The 25,878-nt window shown below is 43.2% G+C and overlaps 1 protein-coding gene across 14 annotated transcripts in view; it reads left to right on the forward strand.

Moving 5' to 3' along the window:
• The window catches only part of LOC126424792 (uncharacterized), a 322,429-nt gene that overhangs the window by 35,477 nt on the left and 261,074 nt on the right, over positions 1 to 25,878 (forward strand). For 11 of the 14 annotated variants that reach the window (XM_050087575.1, XM_050087576.1, XM_050087573.1 and 8 more), the window contains exons 4-6: positions 8,633 to 8,760; positions 15,606 to 15,781; positions 24,226 to 24,476. The exons of 1 other annotated variant lie outside the window; for it this stretch is intronic. In XM_050087575.1, coding sequence (XP_049943532.1) covers positions 8,633 to 8,760; positions 15,606 to 15,781; positions 24,226 to 24,476 — 555 coding nt within the window. The remainder of the gene's footprint in view (positions 1 to 8,632; positions 8,761 to 15,605; positions 15,782 to 24,225; positions 24,477 to 25,878) is intronic. 2 more of the 14 variants (XM_050087570.1, XM_050087567.1) reach the window with 1 other exon arrangement.

Genomic DNA, 25,878 nt, shown 5'->3' on the forward strand with positions numbered 1-25,878 from the left:
AGGTCCCCGGTTAACATACAATACAATACATACAATGGTATCCATACATATTATAAAAAACTATTTGTAGCTGTACGCATGTACACTGATCAGGCAGAACATTATGACCATATACTTAATAGCCAGTGTGCCCACATTAGCACGGATAAAAGCCGCAACGCGTCGTGACATGGAAGCAATGATGCCTTGGTAGGTCTCTGGAGGGAGTTGACACACATCTGCACACACAAGTCACCTAATTCCCGCAATTTTCGGGAAAATGGGGGGGCGATGAAATCTGACGCCACATTCAGTCATATGCCAGATGTGTTCCATTGGGTTGAGATCTGGTGAGCTGGGGGACGGCACATCAATTATAACTCGCCACTGTATTCCTCAAACCACTCCATCACACTCCTCGTCTTGTGACATGGCGCATTGTCTTGCTGAAAAATGTCACTGGCGTCATGAAGGGGTGTACATGGTATTTGTTGTATTCTCCAACAGTTTATTGAACGTAACTTCTTCTACAATACAATAGCTGGCTGTACAATAGATGTAGGCGTCCGTCGATCTAGCCGGAGATGTGGTTCCTCTCGGTCGGCTAGTACTTCGATCGGCGGTACAGTACAGCGGCTTCGGTGATATCTGCTCGGAGACTCCACTATAGCAGTTGCCATTAGCAGCGGACGAAGACTGGTCTGCCTTCGACCGGCCGGGCCTATATAGTGAGCTGGAGCCAATAGAAACCCGGTTTAGAAATCCGTGGCCGGATATGTCGCAGCGACCTCTGCAAGGAAAGGTTCCTATTAATCGACTGGAATCTTCGACGTGTTTCCTGATGTCTTCGCCTGTTTGGCTGTTGGTTTGTTTCCCTCATAGCGTGGTTGCTATGCGGTGCTGCCTGACATTTAGGGGAACCCGATGGCAGACGATACAGTATTGAACCAGCCTACGATACTTCTTGGTCACCATGGTGCCTTGCACGAGCACCACTGGAATCATGGATACCCATGTCAATGTTCCCGAGAGCGTAATGGAATGGCCACCAACTTGTCTCTGCCCAGCAGTACAGGTGTCAGGAAGCTGTTCCCCTGGTAGACGACGGATTCGCGCCCTCCTGTCGGCATGATGAAGGAGGTATGCCGGCCGGAGCGGCCGTGCAGTTCTAGGCGCTACAGTCTGCAACCGAGCGACCGCTACGGTCGCAGGTTCGAATCCTGCCTCGGGCATGGATGTGTGTGATGTCCTTAGGTTAGTTAGGTTTAAGTAGTTCTAAGTTCTAGGTGACTGATGACCTCAGAAGTTAAGTCGCATAGTGCTCCTTGAACCATTTGAAGGAGGTATGGGGGTTCATCAGCCCATGAAAAGCTCTGCCACTGTGCTAACGAACAGTGCCGATGGTCACGGGCCCATTTCAGTCGTAGTCGTCTACGTTGTGTTGTTAACATTGGCACGTGCATGGGTCGCCGTCTGCGGACGGCCATCGATGGAAGTGGTCGCTGCACTGTGCTCTGCCCAGCATGAAAGTCTGCTATTAGTTCCATCACAGTTCGCCGACTGTTCTGTTCTGTTTTACCAGTCCGCCCAGCCTACGACAGCCGACGTCTGTAGTGAGGTATGGTAGCCCAACCCGACGACGTCTGGACGTGGTTTCATCTTGGTTTCCACACGTATTGAAGACACGCCGCACAGAACTCCTCAAAAAGCATACAAGTCGTGCAATTTCCGAAATGCTCCTACAGAGACTCCTGCACATCACCATGTGGCCTCGGTCAAACTGAAATAGGTCGAGCGCCTTCCCCATTCAACACACAGACAGCAGGCTCACTGATACTACATGCACCAAGCGTGTGTCTAACTAGCAGTCATTCCTCGTCAGGTGTCACTGATACACTACTGGCCATTAAAATTGCTATACCAAGAAGAAATGCAGATGATAAACGGGTATTCATTGGACAAATATATTATACAAGAACTGACATATGATTACATTTTCACGCAATTTGGGTGCATAGATCCTGAGAAGTCAGTACCCAGAACAACCACCTCTGGCCGTAATAACGGCCTTGATACGCCTGGGCATTGAGTCAAACAGAGCTTGGATGGCGTGTACAGACAGGTACAGCTGCCCATGCAGCTTCAACACGATACCACAGTTCATCAAGAGTAGTGACTGGCGTATTGTGACGAACCAGTTGCTCGGCCACTGCCGGTCAACTGCTGTTTGTGTATGAGAAATCGGTTGGAAACTTTCCTCATGTCAGTACGTTGTAAGTGTTGCCACTGGCGCCAAAGTTGTGTGAAAACTCTGAGTAGCTAATCATTTGCATATCACAGCATCTTCTTCCTGTCGGTTAAATTTCGCATCTGTAGCACGTTATCTTCGTGGTGTAGCAATTTTATAAAGGCCAGTAGTGTAGCAGAATAGTACAGTACGCATTCTTTTATCTCTGTTAAATATTTTTGGTGTGTGAACAATTGAAAAAAAGGGCTCCAAGCACTATGGGACTTAACATCTGAGGTCATCAGTCCCGTAGACTTAGAACTACTTAATCCTAACTAACCTAAGGACATCACACACATCCATGCCCGAGGCAGGATTCGAACCTGCGAGCGCAGCAGCAGCGAGGTTGCAGACTGAAGCGCCTGCAACCGCTCGGGCACAGCGGACGGCTTGAACGTTTCATATCATCCATATTGGTGCAGCATGTCCCAGGGTTGGTATTATAAAACTGCCGTGGACATAAAGTAGATGTGGGGCTGTTGCTCCATAACATTTTTTTTATCAATTTTAAAAGTCCTAATCGTTTTCTTTCTTTCATTATTGGTTCTGTAATAGCTTGTCATCACGGTGGAATCAAATGTTAGTCCAAGATATTTTACGTCTTTTTTCGCTTCTATGGATACTTTACAGCTTATTTCTCTGTGGTCCGTCACTTTATAAACTACATTTTCACCTCTAACCGGATTTTAAGTGCATATTTGACACGTACATGAGAGGTAACTATGAATCTCAGTATCTTGTAAACGGATAAAGAAATCAGTAAAATTTTTGGAGATCGGTATCTTAGGAATACATCGTTAGAATTTCAGCCATTTACTTGGAATCCGCGGCTCGGTTTTGGTACGAAGGAATGGGATAGGAAAAGGTTCATTTCGGGGGATGGGGGGTGGTTCCTAAGGGAACGTCCATGAACTAATTGTGTTTCCAAAAGGCACTTAAGACTCACCGTAGGCATCAAATGCAAAAAGACTCAACTGAGTCGCTCCGATAGCCTAAGCAGAAGGAAATCTGTAACATTGATACTTTGGACCCATACTGTTGGATAGCGACACTAAGAAGAGCCTTCAGTGGGGTTTACAAATGGTCCCCAGCCCAAGGACTATCCAAAACACTTGACCCTACATTTCTGTCAGCAATAGAACCCGAGGTATAAGCCCCGGAAGAATCCCGTTTTCATGTGCGACGTTTTGTAATATATCAGGTAGAGCATGTTTCCCGCACGCATTTCGATATCGGCGACGGCGTTGCTGCAGCGTGTACGCAACGCAGCGAGACTCCTATGCAGGAATATAAGCACCGACATGTAGGCAAGGGATTAGTATGGCATTCGCGTCTTCCCTCCGCGCGTGTACTATGGACACGTTATTACCAACTGTGTCCGAGCAGTACCAACGTGCTGTTATTCTTCTCTTGGATGCCGAAGGACGAATACCGGGAGGCATCCATTGGAGAATGAGGAATGTGTGCGGTTAAGGCGAAACCGCCGGGGAAACTTCGACAGACAATCTTACTGCTTCATGACAGCGCACGTCCCCATATCGCGAATGTCGTAGCGCAGAAGTTATGCCAGCTCAAGTGGCGTCGGTGGAATGACAGCCTCATTGCTCACGGCGATTTTTTCTGACTGGCATACCGATTCTGGACAGTACGGCGGCCGTCTGACTTTCCCCCCCCCCCCCCCCCCCCACCCTTATATCTGATGGGGAGGACAATATTAACTGGTCACTGCTACGTTAGCAAGTTTGAGTAGAGGAACTGTAATTTATCGTAAGGATTATGTGAGTGGTGTTTTTGACAGACAGATTTCAAGTAACGGTAGTTTTATACGTTTACTCGCTCTATAGAGGAGATCACTTTTATTGTGTCTCACTGTTTAGAGGCACAAAACGCGCGGGTGTTTTCAGCTCGTTACTAAATGCAAATAAGTAGGAGGCCGAGTCGATAGGAGCTGAAGGAGTCCAGGTTGCAATAATATGCGGTTCGGCACACTGTTAGAGAGAAGGATTACTATTCAGGAAACACGTAGTACAATGAAATTACTTATCTTCAGTAGTTTGTAGGACTGCAGCTGCAGCTATGATCTGACAGTCTTATAACATGGAATACCGTGAACTAATACAACATATTCCCAGGGACTAAGCCTGATAGGCCCTCCTCAGAGAATCAGTGCAAACGTTGCAGAACTGGCTGAGGTCCGATTATGAAAGTGCGTCTGCGTGGGTTGAAGTCTAGCTAAGAAGTGCACGAGGCACACTCCAGTTCCGCCGATCTGCACAGCCCGCTGGAGTGCGCTGTGCTCGGCAGACGAGGGGCTGCCGACCTTGCGTTGGCGCGGCGTTGTAGTAGTATCTGTGGCAAAGATACTACAACTTTCAATATCACCAGTACGATATTCGTTCAGAGCATGTTCACCTAAGTTGTAATCTCTCTTTTTCAGTCTCCATATGTTTTCGTGTTAAGTCAGTCTAGCAGTTCTATCCTTTTCTGATTGGTGTTCACATACATTGTCACAAAAAAAGTAACATGAAGCAGTATACATTCCACTTTTTTCTAAAGATTGAATCTCGTCTTTAATTCTCGGATGTGAGGTCCGTCAGTTATGCAAAACACCGTTTTTTCTCAGTATCCAAACACGTTGCTGCACCACTGTGCCATCATCAGTGGCTTTTCGTTTTATTATTTATTCTGCAATGTGAACATTTTTGTTAAATGATTATAAAATTATGTGCATCTTTAGTTCAGACAACATATCGTTTCTTTTTGTAAATACCTTTACGTTTGGTGTGCATGAATTTTCTGGATCAATTCTGTGTTAATTACTAGAGGTAGCTTGCAATCTGCAACCAAACGATGTTGATGAGAAAGTTTTCTGCTGGAAGTTAATTTAGTTTGTCGCAATGTTACCGCGCCTATATTCGTTTTTACTTACGTTTTCGTGTGCCAAGCACTTCCATTCTCCGCATCATGCTGAGGTGTTGTGATGCACACGTAACTATAACAAGTATTTTCCCCAAATAACGTAGTAAAACACTCTTCACTTCAGCAAAACACAGCGTGATTGTTGTTTGTCGTGTGCCCAAAGCGCAGTCACTGTTCATTTGTTCACCAGAGAGTTCGGCGTCAAATTTGAATTTTGTTTGCATTTTATATTTGTGTGTGTGCGTGTACGTCTGTGTGTGTGTGTGTTTTCTGTGCGCTTCTTAGCTGTGCGTGTTCTCTTTTATATGGTATTCATTTTGTGTGTAAATGGTGCGTGTTTGCAGATTTTAGTGTATCATTTTTTGAGCGCGCGCGTGTGTGTGTGTAGATGTGTGCCTGTGTGCGTGTGAGTATTTACAAAAAGAAACGATCTTTTGTTTGAACTAAAGATGCATATAATTTTATAATCATTTAACAAAAATGTTCACATTGCAGAATTAAAAAACGGAAACCCACTGATGGTGGCACAGTGGCCCCGCAACATGTTTGGGTACTGAGAGAAAATGGTGTTTTGCATAACTGAAGGACCTCACTTCCAACAATTTTAACTGCAAACACGGCCAATACAAGGAGCTGTAAATAAAAATGATGAATATCTGGTCTTTAACGTTGAACACAATGCTGAAAGGAGTATACTGCGGCTCACTTGTATGTGGCACCAGAATAAGATAAGAATCTTAATAAATGAAAATGAAACTAGTATACTATAAACGACGAATGTCTCTGATAAGCTCGATAATGTGGATTGATGACTGTGCGCGACCGTAGAGCCAGAGATACTGTTTCTGGTCTGAGAATGTAGTGTTGGAGAGAGCTGGGCGCACACTTGTAGGCAGCTGCGTGTGAGGGAAAGTCGATGGAGTGGGCGGCTTCTGTGGTGTGCTGTGTGAAGTCACCAAGAGTTAGATCAATGCAGGTATGTCGATATTGTTGAACATGGAAGCAGAAGTCTTCATGTATGCGAGGTAAAAATTCTCAATAATTACGATTTCTGTTTTTGCCAGAGCGTTAGTATAGGTGAGTTGGCTGACAATTTGTTATTGTTGAGTAGCCCCACGATGTACGTAATCGGTTTTCACAGAAAGTGTACTTAGGTATTTCATTTTTGTAATGCTTTTAAGATTTGTTAACAGAGCAATGTGTAATTTGATGATTTGCATCTACGTTGGATTAATGAAGTTAGATAATACTTGCTGTTTAAATCTCATTGTTTGTAAACCAATTGTGAGTGATGTAACTTCAATTGTCAGATGTTTTTGAAAAGACAAACTTAATTTGCAATATAATTTTGCTGCATACAGTGAGTGCTAGTAATCCATCATAATAAGCAACGCCTCCCGGTCTAGGGCATATATTTTTCCAAAAATTTGGAATTTCTTAAATGTTCTAGTTTATCAGCCAAATGAATTTCATGTGCATTTCAAGTATTATGGCCAGCATTGCACACTGCTGAGCCTGTAGTTAGTATATTTATATTTTTTTATGAGAGACCAGAATATACGCGTTCCACCGTTGCTGACCATTTAATTAAATTGTTACGTGTACAGGGACCAAACTTATTGGTTTTTTAACAGGGCTTTAGCATTCAGTGGTAAAGGGGGTGAATGTATTTTGCAGTGACTGTTTCTTTATTGGTATTGAGAGTTGCATTACCCAACCGATTCGTGTTAAGTTTTGCTAACAATTACACATACTAAGAACACTACTTGCACTTACAACACGCCACACGACAATTCGAGTTCAGTATTCATTCCACAGATCAGACATTCATTCAAGTTAATCGTCAAGTCTATTATATCACTTTTTAAGGAACGCTGCAATGTGGACATCTACAGCTACACCTGCGTGATTACTCTGCTACTCACAATAAAGTGCCTGGAAGAGGGTTCAATGAAACACCTTCAAACTGTCTCTGTACCGTTCCACTCTCCAACGGCGCGCGGGAAAAACGAGCACTTCAGTTTGTCTGTGCGAGCCCTGATTTCTCTTATTTTATCATGTTAATCATTTCTCTCTATGTAGGTGGGTGGCAACAGAATGTTTTCGCAACCGGAGGAGAAAACTGGTGATTGAAATTTTATGAGAAGATCCCGATCGCAACGAAAAACACCTTTGTTTTTATTATTGCCGCTACAATCATGTCTGTTGCACTATCTACCCTATTTCGCGATAATACTGCCCTTCTTTGTACTTTTTCGATGTCATCCGTCAGTCCCACCTGATGCGGATCCCACACTGCACAGCAATACTCCAGAATAGGGCGGACAAGCGTGGTGTAAGCAGTCTCTTTAGTACACCCGTAGCACCTTCCAAGTGTTCTGCCAAAAAATCGCAGTCTTTGGTTTTTTCTATCCACAACATTATCTATGTGATCGTTCCAATTTATTTTATTTGTAATTATAACCCCTAAGTATTTAGTCGAATTTACAGCCCTCATTTGTGTGACATCGCGTAACCGAAATTTAGTTGATTTCTTTTAGCACTCATGTGAATAACTTCAGGTTCAATTGCCACTTTTCGCACCATGTAGATTTCTTATCTAAATAATTTTGCAATTCGTTTTGGTCTTCTGATGACTTTACAAGACGGTAAATGACAGCATCACCTGCAAACAATCTAAGACGGCTACTCAGATTGTCTCCTATATATCGTTGATCTAGATCAGGGACAATAGAGGGCCTATAACACTTCCTTGTGGAACGCTGGATATTACTTCTGTTTTTCTCGATGTCTTTCTTTCTAGAACTACGAACCGTGACCTTTCTGACAGGAAATCACGAATCCAGTCGCACGACTAAGGCGATAATCCGTAGGCACGCAGTTTGATTAGAAGACGCTTGTGAGGAACGGTATCGAAAGCCTTCTGGAAATCTAAAAATATGGAATCAATCTGACATCCCCTGTCGATAGCACTCATTAATTCATGCGTATAAAGAGATAGTTGTGTTTCACAAGAACGATATTTTCTGAATCCGTTCTATGTGTCAATAAATCGTTTTCTTCGAGGTACTTATAATGTTCGAATACAGTGTACGTTCCAAAACCATACTGCAAATCGACATTAGTGATATGGGCCTGTAATTCAGCCGATTACTCCTAAATCCCTTTTTGGGTATTGGTGTGACTTGAGAAATTTTTCAGTCTTTAGGTACGGATCTTTCTGTGAGCGAGTGGTTGTATATAATTGCTAAATATGGAGCTATAGTATTCTAAGTTTTTTTAATAAATTTGGTGTATATTTCCTGGATTTTGCTTTGCTCACAAGTACCACTGCAGTTTTGACTACATGTAGCATATTAACAGGTGAAGCCAGGAAGTGAAAGCTGTGTTTCTGACAGAAATCTGGTCAGTTGTGTAGTTCATTAGAATGTCGTCTGTCTTGTCCAGAACTGGACGCCGAGGTGCCCGTCTACCTGGAACACGTCTCCAGCTACCTACGGAATGTTGCCCAGTTGCTCTCACATGGTGTGAGGCATATATCAGCAGCTTTGGTTCCGTTCGCATTCGACATCATGGTAAGTGACGTTTCCCTTACTCAGTTTGTTACACGTAAGATGGGTGAGAAAATGACAGACACAGCCGCGTAAGTGGTCAGTTCTGAGAGTCTACTTTCTATGTCTGATTCACACTGTTATCTTTGCCTGTCCGATTGTGACGTTAATCATCTGTAAGAGTTCTGACTCTCCTGTACGTCTACGATACTTGTAGCGTCGTTAGAGAGAGAGAATGCAAGCTGAAAACGGATAGGGACGGTGAAATATTCGATCCTTTCGTCTTCCTCGTAATGTGTTAGCAGTCTGCTGAGTCAGAAATTGAATTACTAGTGCAGACTTCATGACGAATATAATAATTCCAATCCCAAAGAAACCAGGTATTGACAGATGTGAAAATTACCGAACTATCAGTTTAATAAGCCACGGCTGCAAAATCCTAACACGAATTTATTACTGGCGAACGGAAAAACTGGTAGAAGCCGGCCTCGGGGAAGATCATTTTGGATTCCACAGAAATGTTGGAACACGTGAGGTTATACTGACCCTACGACTTATCTTAGAAAATAGATTAAGCAAAGGCAAACCTACGTTTCTAGCATTTGTAGACTTAGAGAAGGCTTTTGACAATGTTGACTGGAATACTCTCTTTCAAATTGTGAACGTGGCAGGGGTAAAATATAGGGAGCGAAAGGCTATTTACAATTTGTACAGAAAGCAGATGACAGTTGTAAGAGTCGAGGGGCATCAAAGGGAAGCAAGGGTTGGGAAGGGAGTGAAACAGGGTTGTAGCCTATCCCCGATATTATTCAATCTGTTTATTAAGCAAGCAGAAAAGGAAACAAAAGAAAAGTTCAGGGTAGGAATTAAAATCCATGGAAAAGAAATAAAAATTTTGAGGTTCGCCGACGACATTGTAATTCTGTCAGACACAGCAAAGGACCCGGAGGAGCAGCTGAACGGAATGGACAGTGTCTTGAAAGGAGGATATAAGATGAACAGCAACAAAAGAAAAACGAGGATAATGGAATGTAGTCGAATTAAATCGGGTGGTGCTACGGGAATTAGACTAGGAAATGAGACGCTTAATGTAGTAAATGGGTTTTGCTATTTGTGGAGCAAAGTAACTGATGATGGTCGAAGTAGAGAGGATATAAAATGTAGACTGGCAATGGCAAGGAAAGCGTTTCTGAAGAAGAGAAATTTGTTAACATCCAGTATTGATTTAAGTGTCAGGAAGTCATTTCTGAAAGTATTTGTATGGAGTGTAGCCTTGTTTGGAAGTGAAACGTGGACGATAAATAGTTTGGACAAGAAGAGAATAGAAGCTTCCGAAATGTGGTGCTACAGAACAATGTTGAAGATGAGATTGGTAGATCACATAACTAATGAGGAGGTATTGAACAGAATTGGAGGGAAGAGAAATTTGTGGCACAACTTGACTAGAAGAAGGGATCGGTTGGTAGGGCATATTCTGAGGCATCAAGGGATCACCAATTTAGAATTGGAGAGCAGTGTGGGGAGGGTAAAAATCGTAGAGGGAGACCAAGAGACGAATACACTAAACAGATTCAGAAGGATGTAGGGTGCAGTAGGGACTGGGAGATGAAGAACCTTGGACAGGATAGAGTAGCATGGAGAGCTGCATCAAACCAGGTTCTGGACTGAAGACCACACACACATATAAAAGAAAAGAAGCAAAAGGTAGGCCCGAAGCCTAATGTCTCTGTTCTTTCTAAAACACAGTAAATAATTCACCAGTTTCTTTATGAATAGTATATGTCGGATATTAACAAAGACATAGATGAATAAATATATTTATAAGCGCGCTGCAACCATTTTTTCGTGTAACTGTGGAGTACTAATGGTCTGACGCCATCGATAGTAATCAGCCACTTTGACCTCCAATAACTCATGTACTATTTACGTTACATGCCTGTAATTCGGACCAATTTAGGTTTACACTAATAGCTTTCTAAAGACATGGCGATCGAGAAAATCGGATGAAGCTTTTATACTTTGGAAATTCGTTGCTGGGTGTTACTTGGATAATTGAGCGTCAGATACTAAACTTTAAACTAACAAAGATATTGAAAAACTGATTACAACATCAGAATCTTAACGCAAGTAATGGTAATCTACATGTTTCTTTCAGAGAAATCATAGTTCATCTGGCTACTATTAATTTCTGTACGAACTGTAAAATGTCTGCCATTAAGGTTTCACAAAGTCCGCCATCTTTGGCACTCGCCCGTTACCTCACTACTTCTCGAGCTTGGACCGTTCACAGTTTCTATTTTGCTTTTTATTTCACTGTACAGTACACCTTCTTCCTGTTTTCGTGCTTGATCTATGTTCAGCTTTTGACAGTCTGTACACTGGGCCCCCTTACCACTAGATCTGAGGGGGATGCGATGGGGAGTTTCCCATGTAAGAAGCAACGCGAACCATATGATAATTAGTCGCTCTTCCGCGGTGCACGTAATACTGAGGGAAACAACTGTTTCACACCGACCACGCACGCAGTACACCCTCATTCCCGTGGCACGACAAACACACTCTCGTTCTCACTCCAGACTCTTTGTTGATGTTTTTTCTCTGTCGATCTATCGGTATGTTTCTACAGCTCAACGTATCTCGCTTAAAATTACACTTCCAAAACTTGACGAATACATCGATTTATATTGTAACACAAAATTGCAACCTCGCATTATTCTGTTCAAGGGAAAATTTTTAAATAACGTGTTAATAAACGTGCGAGTACACAGCAGCAGAAAAAATAAAAATAGGAATTACATTCACGACGACTACATCTCCACCCAATGTTTGAAACCATGTATCCAGCCTCGCTTATCCGCAGAACAAACAGGTTATATTCAAGGAAAAGGAACTCGTGAACAGTTTCTCAACGTACGACAAGGAATTGCGAGACCTTTGTGTTCTTGTCTTGTCTGCTTCCGTGACTATAGGAAAGTCTTTGACTGCATTGTCTGGGAAAAGTTGTGACAGGTACTTCAGAGTTTGGTGTCTCACCGCACTTGACAGTACTGATCAGAAGTTCACACAATAATCACCTCGCAGATTCGAAGACAAGTGCTGGTACATCTGATTTCTTCAGCGTATTAAAAAGAGTCAGAGAGGGTTGAGTTCTATGCCCCCAACTGTAGAATATTTATACAGAAAATTTTATAAGGAATGGTGGTGATGGTTGGACTAAAGCCATCTCAATTGCTGGTAGAATTTTTAACAAGCTCCGATTTTCTGTGGACACCGTACCTGTACACAGCAGCGAAAATGAAGTTGCTGAGCTGTTAACAACAGTAAAGGACATTAGTCTATCATATGGGTTGGACCTCAATCTCAAGAAGACGAAATTCATAATAAGTGAACGAGGAGTATAGGCCTAGCTCACAGGTCGATTAAAGGAGCTGGAAGTCTTTCATCTATCTTGTGTCAAACATCTGTGACACGGCTAGGTGTGAAGATGAGATAAGAAGACGGATGACGCTAGAGCGAGTGACTATGAAGGAAATCACCGTGATTTCGCAGAACAGAACAATAACGAATACCTCAAACTTGCGACTTGTTGGAACACACGTGTTTTCCCTTCAGTTTTATGGTTGCGAGTAGGGTTGTTGGCAGAATATTGATAAGCGCAAATATCGATATACCTCCCAAAATGTTGCAATATATATCGGTGACATACCTTTCCCAGCTGTATCGATATCGCTATGAGAATATGGAGTGGTGATATTTTTATCTATACACTACTGGCCATTAAAATGGCTCCACCAAGAAGAAATGCAGATGATAAACGGGTATTCATTGGACAAATATATGATACTAAAAACGACATGTGATAACATTTTCACGCAGTTTGGGTGCATAGACCCTGAGGAATCAGTACCAGAACAACCACCTCTGGCCGTAATAACGGCCTTGATACGCCTGGGCATTGAGTCAAACAGAGCTTGAATGACATGTATAGGTACAGCTGCCCATGCAGCTTCAACACGATACCACAGTTCATCAAGAGTAGTGACTGGCGTATTATGACGACACAGTTGCTCGGACAACATTGACCAGACGTTTTCAATTGGTGAGACATATGGAGAATGTGCTGGCCAGGGCAGCAGTCGAACATTTTCTGTATCCAGAAAGACTCGTACAGGACCTGCAACTTGCGGCCGTGCATTATCCTGCTGAAATGTATGGTTTCACAGGGATCGAATGAAGGGTAGAACCACGGGTTGTAACATTATCTGAAATGTAACGCCCACTGTTCAAAGTGCCGTCAATACGAACAAGAGGTCACCGAGACGTGTAATCAATGGAACTCCATACCATCACGCCTGGTGATACGCCAGTATGGCGATGACGAATACACGCTTCCAATGTGCGTTCACCGCAATGTCGCCAAACACGGATGCGACCATCGTGATGCTGTAAACAGAACCTGGATTCATCCGAAAAAATGACGTTTTATCATTCGTGCACCCAGGGTCATCGCTGAGTACACCATCGCAGGCGCTCCTGTCTGTGATACAGCGTCAAGGGTAACCGCAGCCATGGTCTCCAAGCTAATAGTCCATGCTGCTGCAAACGTCGTCGAACTGTTCGTGCAGATGGTTGTTGTCTCGCAAACGGCCCCATCTGTTGACTGAGGGGTCGAGACGTGGCTGCACGATCCGTTACAGCCATGCGGATAAGAAGGCTGTCATCTCGACTGCTAGTGATACGAGGCCGTTGGGATTCAGCATGGCGTTCCGTGTTACCCTCCTGAACCCACCGATTCCATATTCTGCTAACAGTCATTAGATCTCGACCAACGAGAGCAGCAATGTCGCGATACGATAAACCGCAATAGCGATTGTCTACAATCCGACCTTTATCACAGTCGGAAACGTGATGGTACGCATTTCTCCTCCTTACACGAGGCATCACAACAACGTTTCACCAGGCAACGCCGCTCATCTGCTGTTTGTGTATGAGAAATCGGTTGGAAACTTTCCTCATGTCAGCACGTTGTAGGTGTCGCCACCGCTGCCAACCTTGTGCGAATGCTCTGAAAAGCTAATCATTTGCATATCGCAGCATCTTCTTCCTGTCGGTTAAATTTTGCGTGCGTACCACGTCATCTTCGTGGTGTAGCAATTTTAATGGCCAGTAGTGTACAAAGCTGTTGTTTCCAAATTGTAGTAAAACATAATTTTACTTTCACTGTGTGAAGGAGTCTTACTACTTTTCGAGCTCCCATCACGTGCAGTATTTCTCTTTGACTCTCTTCACCGAAGTATAGGAGGCACAAAGAGGAAGTCCGAATGCACTAGCTGATGGTTGGGTCAATTAAACAACAAGATTTCCGATGTTAAGAGATAGCACACCAGCTGTGTGCTATTTCTTCACATCGGGATTATTAAAAAGAGTTTTTAATAGATGACCACAATGTAAATGACGCGATTGGGCGGAGACGTGTGTTTGTGGGGGGGGGGGGGGGGGGGGGGGGGGGGGGAGGGGTATGCTGACGTAATCAGCGCTCGGCGCTACCAGCAGAAACTGCAACGTTTAACTTCATCACGCAAATTTGACACCACAGCTGCTAGGGCGCTGGCGTTTGCAGAAATGGGAGAAAACAGGGAAGTCGACAAGGAGTGTTCTGGGCAAATCCGATATGCGACGAAATCCAGCGACGGACCCATCGGTCACCTTATATTGTGCCTCTTACATACTGTTAGCAAAGTGGTTATCACCAATCGTGAAAGTGCGTCGTTTTCTTTTTAATTCTCGCTATAAGGGTGATAAGCTGGTAGCTAGCTTGTTGATGTACAGAGTATCAAATTACAAATCAATACTTAAATATATAGATCTAAAACCGGCAGTTTTTTTACAATATGCACCCGATATATTTATAGGCCCGTACGTATCCACGTTTTCCGTCGATATATCGACACATTTGTCGATAAGTCGGTGGCCTGTAACGATATGTTTTTAATATCAATATATCGGCTTTCCGATATTTTTGAAAATATCAACACTCCTAGTGTCGAGACACGCACTCTTAAAGCGAGAGACTAACAGCGCATCGAAGCGTGTGAGCTTTGGTGTTGGCGCACGATGCTGCACGTAAAACAGACCGAAAGAAGAACAAATGAGTACATCATAGACCAGCTCAGTACCTCCAGGCGCCTTTTTCTCGTGTCAACCAAAAAATTCTCCAGTTCTATGGCCAAATTGTGAGAAGAGATGGAGAAAGTCTCGAAAAAATAATCATGAAAGGTCTAGGGCACAAGACCGGAGAGAGGAGCAACGACCAGGTGCAGAGATCAAATCAAGGACATCTCTGGTCTGCCTCCCCAGAAGGTTCTGAGAGGAGCTGGTAACTGGCCAGGGTGGAAACATATCGGTAGTCGGGTCACGACGCTCAGCAATCAGCACAACGATTTGTGATGGTGATGACATGAGGCAAACAGGAACATAGCTGTAGGAAAAAATAAATGTACAGTACTCATCCTGAAATAACTTTTTCTATTTATAAAGAAAGTAAAGTGGAAAACAAGGAAAAAGAAAGCACAGCAAAAAGGAAAAAAGAAAATCTAGATCGTGTTATCTTCACATACTGTTGCTACCTAGAAATAATTGGAACTCTCTTATCTGTTGTTATAGGTTGAAAATTGTATGTATTTAATAAGACATCACTAGACACTTATTTTGGATTCATGTTGCAATTGCTGTAAAGAACTGAGTGTTCGTCCATGTGCCGGCCACAATTTCAATGTTACGTAGTAGCGCTACCTATAAGTCTAAGTTAAGACTGGCTGCTGGTTGCGAATATTATGCCAGTAATTTGAATTATTCTCTGTGTTTCTCAGGATACGCACCCGAATGATGAGTTACTCAGTACCTGGATTAACCACGTGGAGCATATGAGGGACATGCTGCACGTGAAATTAAGGGGTTGGGTACAGGATATGCAATACGTCAGCGAGCAGACAGCGAATTACAAGGTGGAAGAAGACAAGAAGTCGCCTGGGAAGTATATAATAAGGTATAAACCAGTGTACATTGAAACCTATGTTAAACTCATTGTTGTGTTGTGTTGCGGTCTTCAGTCCAGAGACTGGTTTGCTGCAGCTCTCCAAGTTACTCAATCCAGTGCAAGCTTCTTCATCTCCGAATAACTAATGCAACCTATATCCCTTTGAATCTGCTTAGTGTATTCATCCCTTGGTCTCCCTCTATGAATTTTACCCTCCGCGCTTCCCTCCAGTACTAAATTGGAGATCCCTTGATGACTCAGAACGTGTCCTACCAACCGGTCCCTTCCAGTCAAGTTGTGCCACAATTCTATTCAGTACCTCCTCGTTAATTACGTGATCTACCCATCTGATCTTCAGCATTCTTCCTTAGCGCCATATTTCGAACGCCTCTATTCTCTTCATGTCTAAACTACTTATCTAAACTATTTTATCAAACTATCTAAACTATTTTATCATACTCATTATGACTCTTGAATCAATTTTTGCTTAACTGTTACACAAACTGCTGAGGTTATTTAATTCAGGATAGAGCAAACAAACTTTAGTAATGGACGATATTGAAGGAGATGGTTACAGCAACTGGTCATTACGGGATTCCGCTTGGTCTTCAATTTTTGATATTGTATTTTGTCTTCAGATGGGTCATATGATACGCAACAGATGAGCAGAGCAAACTATTGTAATGAACGGTGCTACTACTTTTACCAGAGGGAGTACTGTTGCTTTCGTGTACTACCTATGTTTTTATAATTCATCTAAACAATGATGTCTTGGGCAAACCTCTGGCTACACTGGCAGTCGTTGTTAGGTCAACAGTAGAGAGGAATCGACGTTGCTCGGCTGCTAATGGGGGTCATTTTAAACACGTAAAATAACCCTACACTCGTGCAAGAATTGTAACGGAATGTCATTTTGTTCTGTTAATACTGACTATCGACGAGTGTCTACATTTTTCTGGACCACTCTGTATACATTTAAAATCAGTTCAGACTATACAGTGAGTCACTAACTGTTGCCACCAAGAATAACTCCGAAAGTATGATACGAGCTGGAAACTTTCTGGGACAAATGTTGCATGGGACAACTGGAGCCATACTGTGACATTAGTTTTTTGTTGCTAGGTGCGGCTGCTATGGAGGTATGAAAATCCACTGTTTTTTTGTTTTTCTTTTTTTTTTTAATGGGATGCTATAGTCTGGTACTTATTTTCTGACAGCGGCTATCGAGACGAATCCAGTGATGTGTAACAGTAAGGTTCTTGAAAGTCAACGAAGGTCACAAAGGGGGCATGATCCTCCATTTACAGGAGGTGTTCGAAGTGATGACCATTGGTATCAGTGCAGTGCTGCAATCTTCTTTTCATGGATTGAGTGGTATTCCTTATCACATCGGGACTTACCGAAGCACATGCTCTGACAATTCTCTCTCGCATATCTTCATCTGTAGTTGGAACGTATTTATAAACAATGTCTTTTACGATTCCCCACAAGAAAAAATCCAGAGGCGTCAAGTATGGCGAACGAGCCGGCCACGACACATCTCCTCCGCGTGCAATCCAAAAGTTTCGGAATTCTCTCTGCAAATCATATCTAGCCATCAGCGAAAATGTGCCGGACACCCATCGTGTCGGTACAACTTTCTGTTCCTAAAGGTATTTCTTCCAATAACAGACGTAACACTTCTAGCAGGAATGTGGTGTACTTCCTACCATTAAGATTACCTTCGTTGAAATAAGTCTGTCGTCCAGAATCCCACGCCATGCATTCACCGACCATGGTTTTTGGTGTGCAGCTTGTCGCAGCCAACATGGATTTTCAGTTTCCCAATAAGGCATGTTATGCAAATTATCATTTCTAAGGTTCGTGAATGTAGCCTCCCGAGTAAATAAAAGCAGTTTAATAAATGAGTCATCCCTCTGAATCTGAAGTTGAGTCCATCTGCAGAATTCAATGTGACGCATACAATCTGTACCAGTTAATTCTTGGTGGAGACTGATATGGTAACGTTGATATTTATGGCGATGCAGAACATGAACAACACTACTCTGGCTCATGCCAGATTCCCTTGCGATTTGACGCGAACTAACACAAGGATCTGGAAACCACGGTTGCAAGAGTACCAATTTCCGTTCCCTCGTTAGTAACTACCCTTTGCCGGATATGTTCCTGATGCGTTGAAGAACCAGTTGCATGTGGCTGAGCGGTTCTAGGCGCTTCAGTCTGGAACCGCGGCACCGCTATGGTCGCAGGTTCGAATCCTGACTCGGGCATGAATGTGCGTGATGTCCTTAGGTTAGTTAGGTTTAAGTAGTTCTAAGTTCTAGGGGACTGATGACCAAAGATGTTAAGTCCCATAATGCTCAGAGCCATTTGAACCATTTGAACGTATTATGAAGGGTGTTAAGTCTTTCGCCCCTACTCTTCAATCTATACATCGAGGAAGCAATGATGGAAATAAAAGAAAGGTTCAGGAGTGGAATTAAAATACAAGGTGAAAGGATATCAATGATACGATTCGCTGATGACATTGCTATCGGGAGTGAAAGTGAAGAAGAATTAAATGATCTGCTGAACGGAATGAACAGTCTAATGAGTACACAGTATGGTATGAGAGTAAATCGGAGAAAGGCGAAGGTAATGAGATGTAGAAGAAATGAGAACATCGAGAAACTTAACATCAGGATTGATGGTCACGAAGTCAATGAAGTTAAGGAATTCTGCTACCTAGGCAGTAAAATGACCAATGACGGACGGAGCAAGAAGGACATCAAAAGCAGACTCGCTATGGCAAAAAAGGCATTTCTGGCCAAGGGAAGTCTACTAATATCAAATACCGGCCTTAATTTGAGGAAGAAATTTCTGAGGATGTACGTCTGGAGTACAGCATTGTATGGTAGTGAAACATGGACTGTGGGAAAACCGGAACAGAAGAGAATCGAAGCATTTGAGATGTGGTGCTATAGACGAATGTTGAAAATTAGGTGGACTGATAAGGTCAGGAATGAGGAGGTTCTACGCAGAATCGGAGAGGAAAGGAATATGTGGAAAACACTGATAAGGAGAAGGGACAGGATGATAGGACATCTGCTAAGACATGAGGGAATGACTTCCATGGTACTAGAGGGAGCTGTAGAGGGCAAAAACTGTAGAGGAAGACAGAGATTGGAATACGTCAAGCAAATAATTGAGGACGTAGGTTGCGAGTGCTACTCTGAGATGAAGAGGTTAGCACAGGAAAGGAATTCGTGGCGGGTCACATCAATCAGTCAGAAGAGAAAAAAAAAAAAAAAAAGACTTAGAGAAAGCTTTTGACAATGTTGACTGGAATGGTCTCTTTCAAATTGTGAACGTGGCAGGGGTAAAATACAGGGAGCGAAAGGCTATTTACAATTTGAACAGAAACCAGATGGCAGTTATAAGAGTCGAGGGACATGAAAGGGAAGCAATGGTTGGGAAGGGAGTGAGACAGGGTTGTAGCCTATCCCCGATGTTATTCAATCTGTATACTGAGCAAGCAGTAAAGGAAACAAAAGAAAAGTTCGGAGTAGGTATTAAAATCCATGGAGAAGAAAGAAAAACTTTGAGGTTTGCCGATGACATTGTAATTCTGTCAGAGACAGCAAAGGACCAGGAAGAGCAGTTGAACTGAACAGTGTCTTGAAAGGAGGATATAAGATGAACATCAACAAAAGCAAAACGAGGATCCTGGAATGTAGTCGAATTAAATCGGGTGATGGTGAGGTAATTAGATTAGGAAATGAGACTCTTAAAGTAGTAAATGGGTTTTGCTATTTGGGGAGTAAAATAACTGATGATGGTCGAAGTAGAGAGGATATAAAATGTACACTGGCAATGGCAAGGAAAGCGTTTCTGAATAAGAGAAATTTGTTAACATCGAGTATTAATTTAAGTGTCAGGAAGTCGTTTCTGAAAGTATTTGTATGGAGTGTAGCCATGTATGGAAGTGAAACATGGACGATAAATAGTTTAGACAAGCAGAGAATAGAAGCTTTCGAAATGTGGCGCTACAGAAGAATGCTGAAGATTAGATGGGTAGATCACATAACTAATGAGGAGGCATTGAATAGAATTGGAGAGAAGAGGAGTTTGTGGCACAACTTGACAAGAAGAAGGGATCGGTTGGTAGGACATGTTCTGAGGCATCAAGGGATCACCAATTTAGTACTGGAGGGCAGCAGGGAGGGTAAAAATCTTAGAGGGAGACCAAGAGATAAATAGACTAAGCAGATTCAGAAGGATGTAGGCCGCAGTAGGTACTGGGAGATGAAGAAGCTTGCACAGGATAGAGTAGCATGGAGAGCTGCATCAAACCAGTCTCAGGACTGAAGACCACAACAACAACGACCACATTTTTGATCTTCGTTGACCTTCAAAGACCTTACTGTTACACATCATTGGATTCGTCTCGATAGCCGCCGTCAGAAAACAAGTACCAAACTATAGCATCGCATTTAAAAAACGAAGGTGCGCTTCATATCTCTGAAGCGACCCCACCGAGCAACAGAAAACCAACGTCATATTATGACCCCTGTTGTTCCATGCAACATATGTCCCACAAACTTTTCAACTACTATCATACTTTCGGATTTATTCTAGCTGGCAGCACTTAGTGACTCACCCTGTACACAGTGTGGCCTGGAAAAGTCTGAAAAGCGTCTAAGTGTGTTACAGGGCAGGTTGCACTCAGAAATAAATGTCACAAAGAAAATTCGACACATTGCGCTGTTTCTGAGTTAATTAGCACTGAAGTTATCCAGTCAAGTTACGGAATGTGCAGCTTCAAGAAACGGGATTGCCGAACGTGTTCTTGGTTTGCTTTCCCGGAAACCAAAAAAATGATATAAAAATGGGACATGTGATAGTGGTAAGCATCGAACCAACTCAAAGGTTGAGCAGTTTCGTGTGCGTCCATCGACGCTGACACCAACTGACGACAATTATATCTGGCGGCGAGCTTGAAATTTCATCACGTAACTGTCTGATTGGTTAAATCCAGTGCTATTATCTCGGAAACGGCGCTAGGTATCGAATTTTTTTTTGAGAATTATTTCTCATGACAATATACCTTGCAACACCATCACAAACTTTTCAGACTATTTCTGACCACCCTGTGTAATAACACAGAATTTTTTTTCCTTTGTTGCGATTGCCTGTACAACAGGCAGGCTGGCAGCAGCATTCTACGCTGCTCTTCAGCCGTAGAAAAGACAATGAGAAAAAAAACAGAAGGAATACACATAATTTACATAATGGCGGGTAATAAAACAGTAGCCACATAAATACAAAACCACGGAGTCGTTCACACTCGACGATAATCCACACTACAAACTGTTGACACGACGCACTAACACTGATGATGTCGACGGCACATGTGAACGATGGAGTGTGACGGTGATCACTGAACACAAAACACGACGGCACACACGAGAAACGGATGGCGATGATCTCCGGCGCGCGAATGTTCATGTAACGTGTGCGAGTCCGGGGACCTGCCAAGAGGGTGAGAAGGGTGAGGGGGAGTGAGATGGGAGAGCAAAGGTGCCAATGGCAGAGGAGATGGGACGAGGAGTAGAGAGACGGGGGTAGGGAAAGCCCGGGGGAGGAGTGGGGAGAAAGGGAGGAGGGAGGGAAGGAGGAGAGAAGGGAAGGAGGGTGCCCAAAAGAAGAAACACAGGAAGAGGGAGGGAGGATCAAATGTGGTAGGAGGGGAGCTGGCGGAAGCCACCTTGGGAGAGGGTAAGGAGGGTGGAGAGATGGAGAGCAGGTGGGACGTGGGAATATAGGCGCGGCAGCGGACAGGGGTGGGAGAGGATAGGTAAGACAAGCGGGTGAGCAGGATCGAGTTTACGGGAGGTGTAGAGGATCCGTATCTGTTCGAGGAAAAGTAGGAGGTGGGGGAACGGAATTAGGTCGTACAGGATCCACGTGGGGGAGGGGAGACGGATGCGATAGGCGAGGCGGAGGGCATGGCATTCAAAGATCTGAAGGAATTTGTAAAAGGTAGGAGGGGCGGAGTTCCAGGCAGGATGGGCGTAGCAGAGGATAGGGTTGTTGAGGGATTTATAGGTGTGGAGTATGGTGGAGGGGTCCAGACCCATGTACGGCCGGAAAGGAGCTTGAGGAGACGGAGTCGTGAGCGTGCCTTGGCTTGGATTGTCCGGAGATGGGGGGAATAACACAGAACATAGACATTCGTGTACGTCTTCTGCGGATAAAAATGTACACTGCTATTGTCGTACGTTAAAGTTCCATGCTTTATGTAGATAAATAGCGGAACCTGTTGGCAATGGTAAAAAATTACATCAACATTTGTTTAACGTTATACAGGGTGCTCCATTGATAATGACTGGGCCAAATATCTCACGAAATAAGCGTCAAACGAAAAAACTACAAAGAACGAAACTTGTCGCTTGAAGGGGGAAACCAGATGGCGCTATGGTTGGCCCGCTAGATGGCGCTGCCATAGGTCCATCGGATATCAACTGCATTTCATAAAACAGGAACCCCCATTTATTATTACATATTCGCGTAGTACGTAAAGAAATATGAATGTTTTAGTTGGACCACTTTTTTCGCTTTGTGATAGATGGCGCTGTAATAGTCACAAACGTATAAGTACGTGGTATCACGTAACATTACGCCAGTGCGGAAGGCATTTGCTTCGTGATACATTACCCGTGTTAAAATGGACCGTTTACCAACTGTGGAAAAGGTCGATACCGTGTTGATGTATGGCTATTGTAATCAAAATGCCCAACGGGCGTTTGCTATGTATGCTGCTCGGTACCCTGGACGACATCATCTAAGTGTCCGGATAGTTACGTTATTTAAGGAAACAGGAAGCGTTCAGTCACATGTGAAACGTCAACCACGACCTGCAACAAATTATGATGCCCAAGTAGGTGTTAAAGCTGCAGTCGCGGCTAATCCGCACAGCAGTAGCAGTCAAATTGCGCGAGAATCGGTAATCAAAACGTCGGTGTTGAGAATGCAACATCAACATCGATTGCACCCGTACCATATTTCTATGCACCAGGATTTGTATGGCGACGACTTTGAACGTCGTGTACAATTCTGCCACTGGGAACAAGAGAAATGACGGGACCATTACAGATTTTTTGCACGCGTTCTATTTAGCGACGAAGCATCATTCACCAACAGCGGTAACGTAAACAGGCATAATATGCACTATTGGACAACCGGAAAATCCACGATGGCTTCGACAAGTGAAATATCAGGGACCTTGGTGGGTTAATGTATGGTGCGGCATTATGGGAGCAAGGATAATTGGCCCCCATTTTATCGATGGCAATCTAAATGGTGCAATGTATGCTGATTTCTTACGTAATGTTCTACCGATGTTGCTACAAGATGTTTCACTGCATGACAGAATCCCGATGTAATTCCAACATGATGGATGTCCGGCACATAGCTCGCGTGCGGTTGAAGCGGTATTGAATAGCATATTTCATAACAGGTGGATTAGTCGTCAAAGCACCATACCATGGCCCGCACTTTCACCGGATCTGACGTCCCCGGATTTCTTTCTGTAGGGAAAGTTGAAGGATATTTGCTATCGTGATCCACCGACAACGCCTGACAACATGCCTCAGCGTATTGACAATGCATATGCGAACAGTACGGAAGGCGAACTACTCGTTGTTGAGAGGAATGTCGTTACACGTAGTGCCAAATGCATTGAGGTTGACGGACATAATTTTGAGCATCAATGTGGTATTTACAGGTAATCACGTTGTAACAGCATGCGTTCTCAGAAATGATAAGTTCACAAAGGTACATGTATCACATTGGAACAACCGAAATAAAATGTTCAAGTTCTGTATTTTAATTTAAAAAACCGAACTGTTACCAACTGTTCGTCTAAGATCGTGAGCCATATGCTTGTGACTATTACAGCGCCATCTATCACAAACTGAAAAGCGTGGTCCATCTAAAACATTCATATTTCTTTACGTACTACGCGAATATGTAATAAAAAGTGGGGGTTGCTACTTTAAAAAACGCAGTTGATATCCGTTTGACCTATGGCAGCGCGATCTAGCGGGCCAACCATAGCGCCATCTGGATTCCCCCTTCAATCTAGACAAATTTCGTTCTTTGTAGTTTTTTTCGTTTGACGCTTATTTCGTGAGATATTTGGTCCGGTCACGATGAATGGACGATCATGTTTATCACTGTAGCTCATCACAAGGACAGACCTTTGCTTAAAAAAAGAAAAGACACGACGGTTCTAGTCGCAGTCCAGTATGCAGTTTTAATCTGCCAGGGAGTTTCAAATAAGCGCACACATTCCGCTGCAGAGCGAAAATTCCATCATGAACATTTTTACGTTCTTGCTTGCACTGTACATGATTTGGCGTGTTTGTTTTATTTGCTTTTAACGTTCAACCTCGCCGCTCGTGCGTCAACAGGCTGCCGCTGTTGAATTATCGCCTGCTGTCGTACCACGAGCAGTACCCCGCCTTTCGCGACGACTTCAGCGCGCAGTGTGAGAGGCAACAGCCAGAGGCGTCGTCAATGTTCGCTCTCGCCGACTTGCTCTACGGCTTCTACTACAGCGTCTGGTTCAACGAAGCTGCTATTTTCCTGCCGCTTTACGAAATTCACTACGTTACGACCAGCTATGGAGGACCATCAAATGAACCTCCTATCGACATCAAAGGTAAGTTTGATTCTGGGACACAGGCGCTTCACGTTTACGCACTGAAGGCTGTTGACTCTACTGTCATTCGAGGAATCAGGTACAAAAAACACCTGTAGATATTCACTTTTAGATCTTCCGTGATTTTCTACACCACGTAAGATAATTGCGATAGTTGCTCGTGTACTTTCCATCTTCCATCTTTCGACTGGCTGGCAGCTCTCAATCTCTGTTTGTTTCTAGCTTACACTTCATTTCGACGTGACGTAGGTTAGAAAATTTAAAAAGGCAAATGGATAGGTTAAAGTTGGATATAGTGGGAATTAGTGAAGTTCGGTGGCAGGAGGAACAAGAATTTTGGTCGGGAGAATACAGGGTTATAAATACAAAATCAAATAGGAGTAGGTTTAATAATGAATAAAAAAAAAAGGAGTGCGGGTAAGCTACTACAAACAGCACAGTGAACGCATTATTGTGGCCAAGATAGACACGAAGCTCACGCCTACTGCAGTAGTACAAGTTTATATGCCAACTAGCTCTGCAGATGATGAAGAAATTGATGAAATGTATGATGAGATAAAAGAAATTATTCAGGTAGTGAAGGGAGACGAAAATTTAATAGTCATGGGTGACTGTAATTCGAGAGTAGGAAAAGGGAGAGAAGGAAACATAGTAGGTGAATATGGATTCGGGCTAAGAAATGAAAGAGGAAGCCGTCTGGTAGAATTTTGCACAGAGCATAACTTAATCATAGTTAACACTTGGTTCAAGAATCATAAAAGAGGGTTGTATACATGGAAGAATCCTGGAGATACTAGAAGGTATCAGATAGATTATATAATGGTAAGACAGAGATTTAGGAACCAGGTTTTCAACTGTAAGACATTTCCAGGGGCAGATGTGGACTCTGATCACAATTTATTGGTTATGAACTGTAGATTAAAACTGAAGAAACTGCAAAAAGGTGGGAATTTAAGGAGATGGGACCCGGATTAACTGACTAAACCAGAGGTTTAACATTAACAGTAGAAATCCATTATTCTTTCGGAAAATATCATGTAAGTGTAAAAAAGTTGTGGAATGTTTTCAAAGAGATAGTATCGACAGCATTTGAGAGATATATACCACAGAAATTAATAAGTGATGGTACCGATCCCCCACGGTACACAAAACGGGTCAGATCGTTGTTGCAGTAGCAACGAATAAAGCATGCCAAATTTAAAAGAACGGAAAATCCCCAAGATTGGCCAATTTCTACGGAAGTTCGAAATACATCGCGTATTTCAATGCGAGATGCTTTTAATAATTTCCACAACGAAATTCTGTCTCGAAATCTTGCAGAAAACCCAAAGAGATTCTGGTCACATGTAAAGCACACCAGTGGCAAGACGCAATCAATACCTTCACTGCTCGATAATGACGG

This window comes from Schistocerca serialis, chromosome 10 (assembly GCF_023864345.2).
Source record: "Schistocerca serialis cubense isolate TAMUIC-IGC-003099 chromosome 10, iqSchSeri2.2, whole genome shotgun sequence".
NCBI lineage: Eukaryota > Metazoa > Arthropoda > Insecta > Orthoptera > Acrididae > Schistocerca > Schistocerca serialis.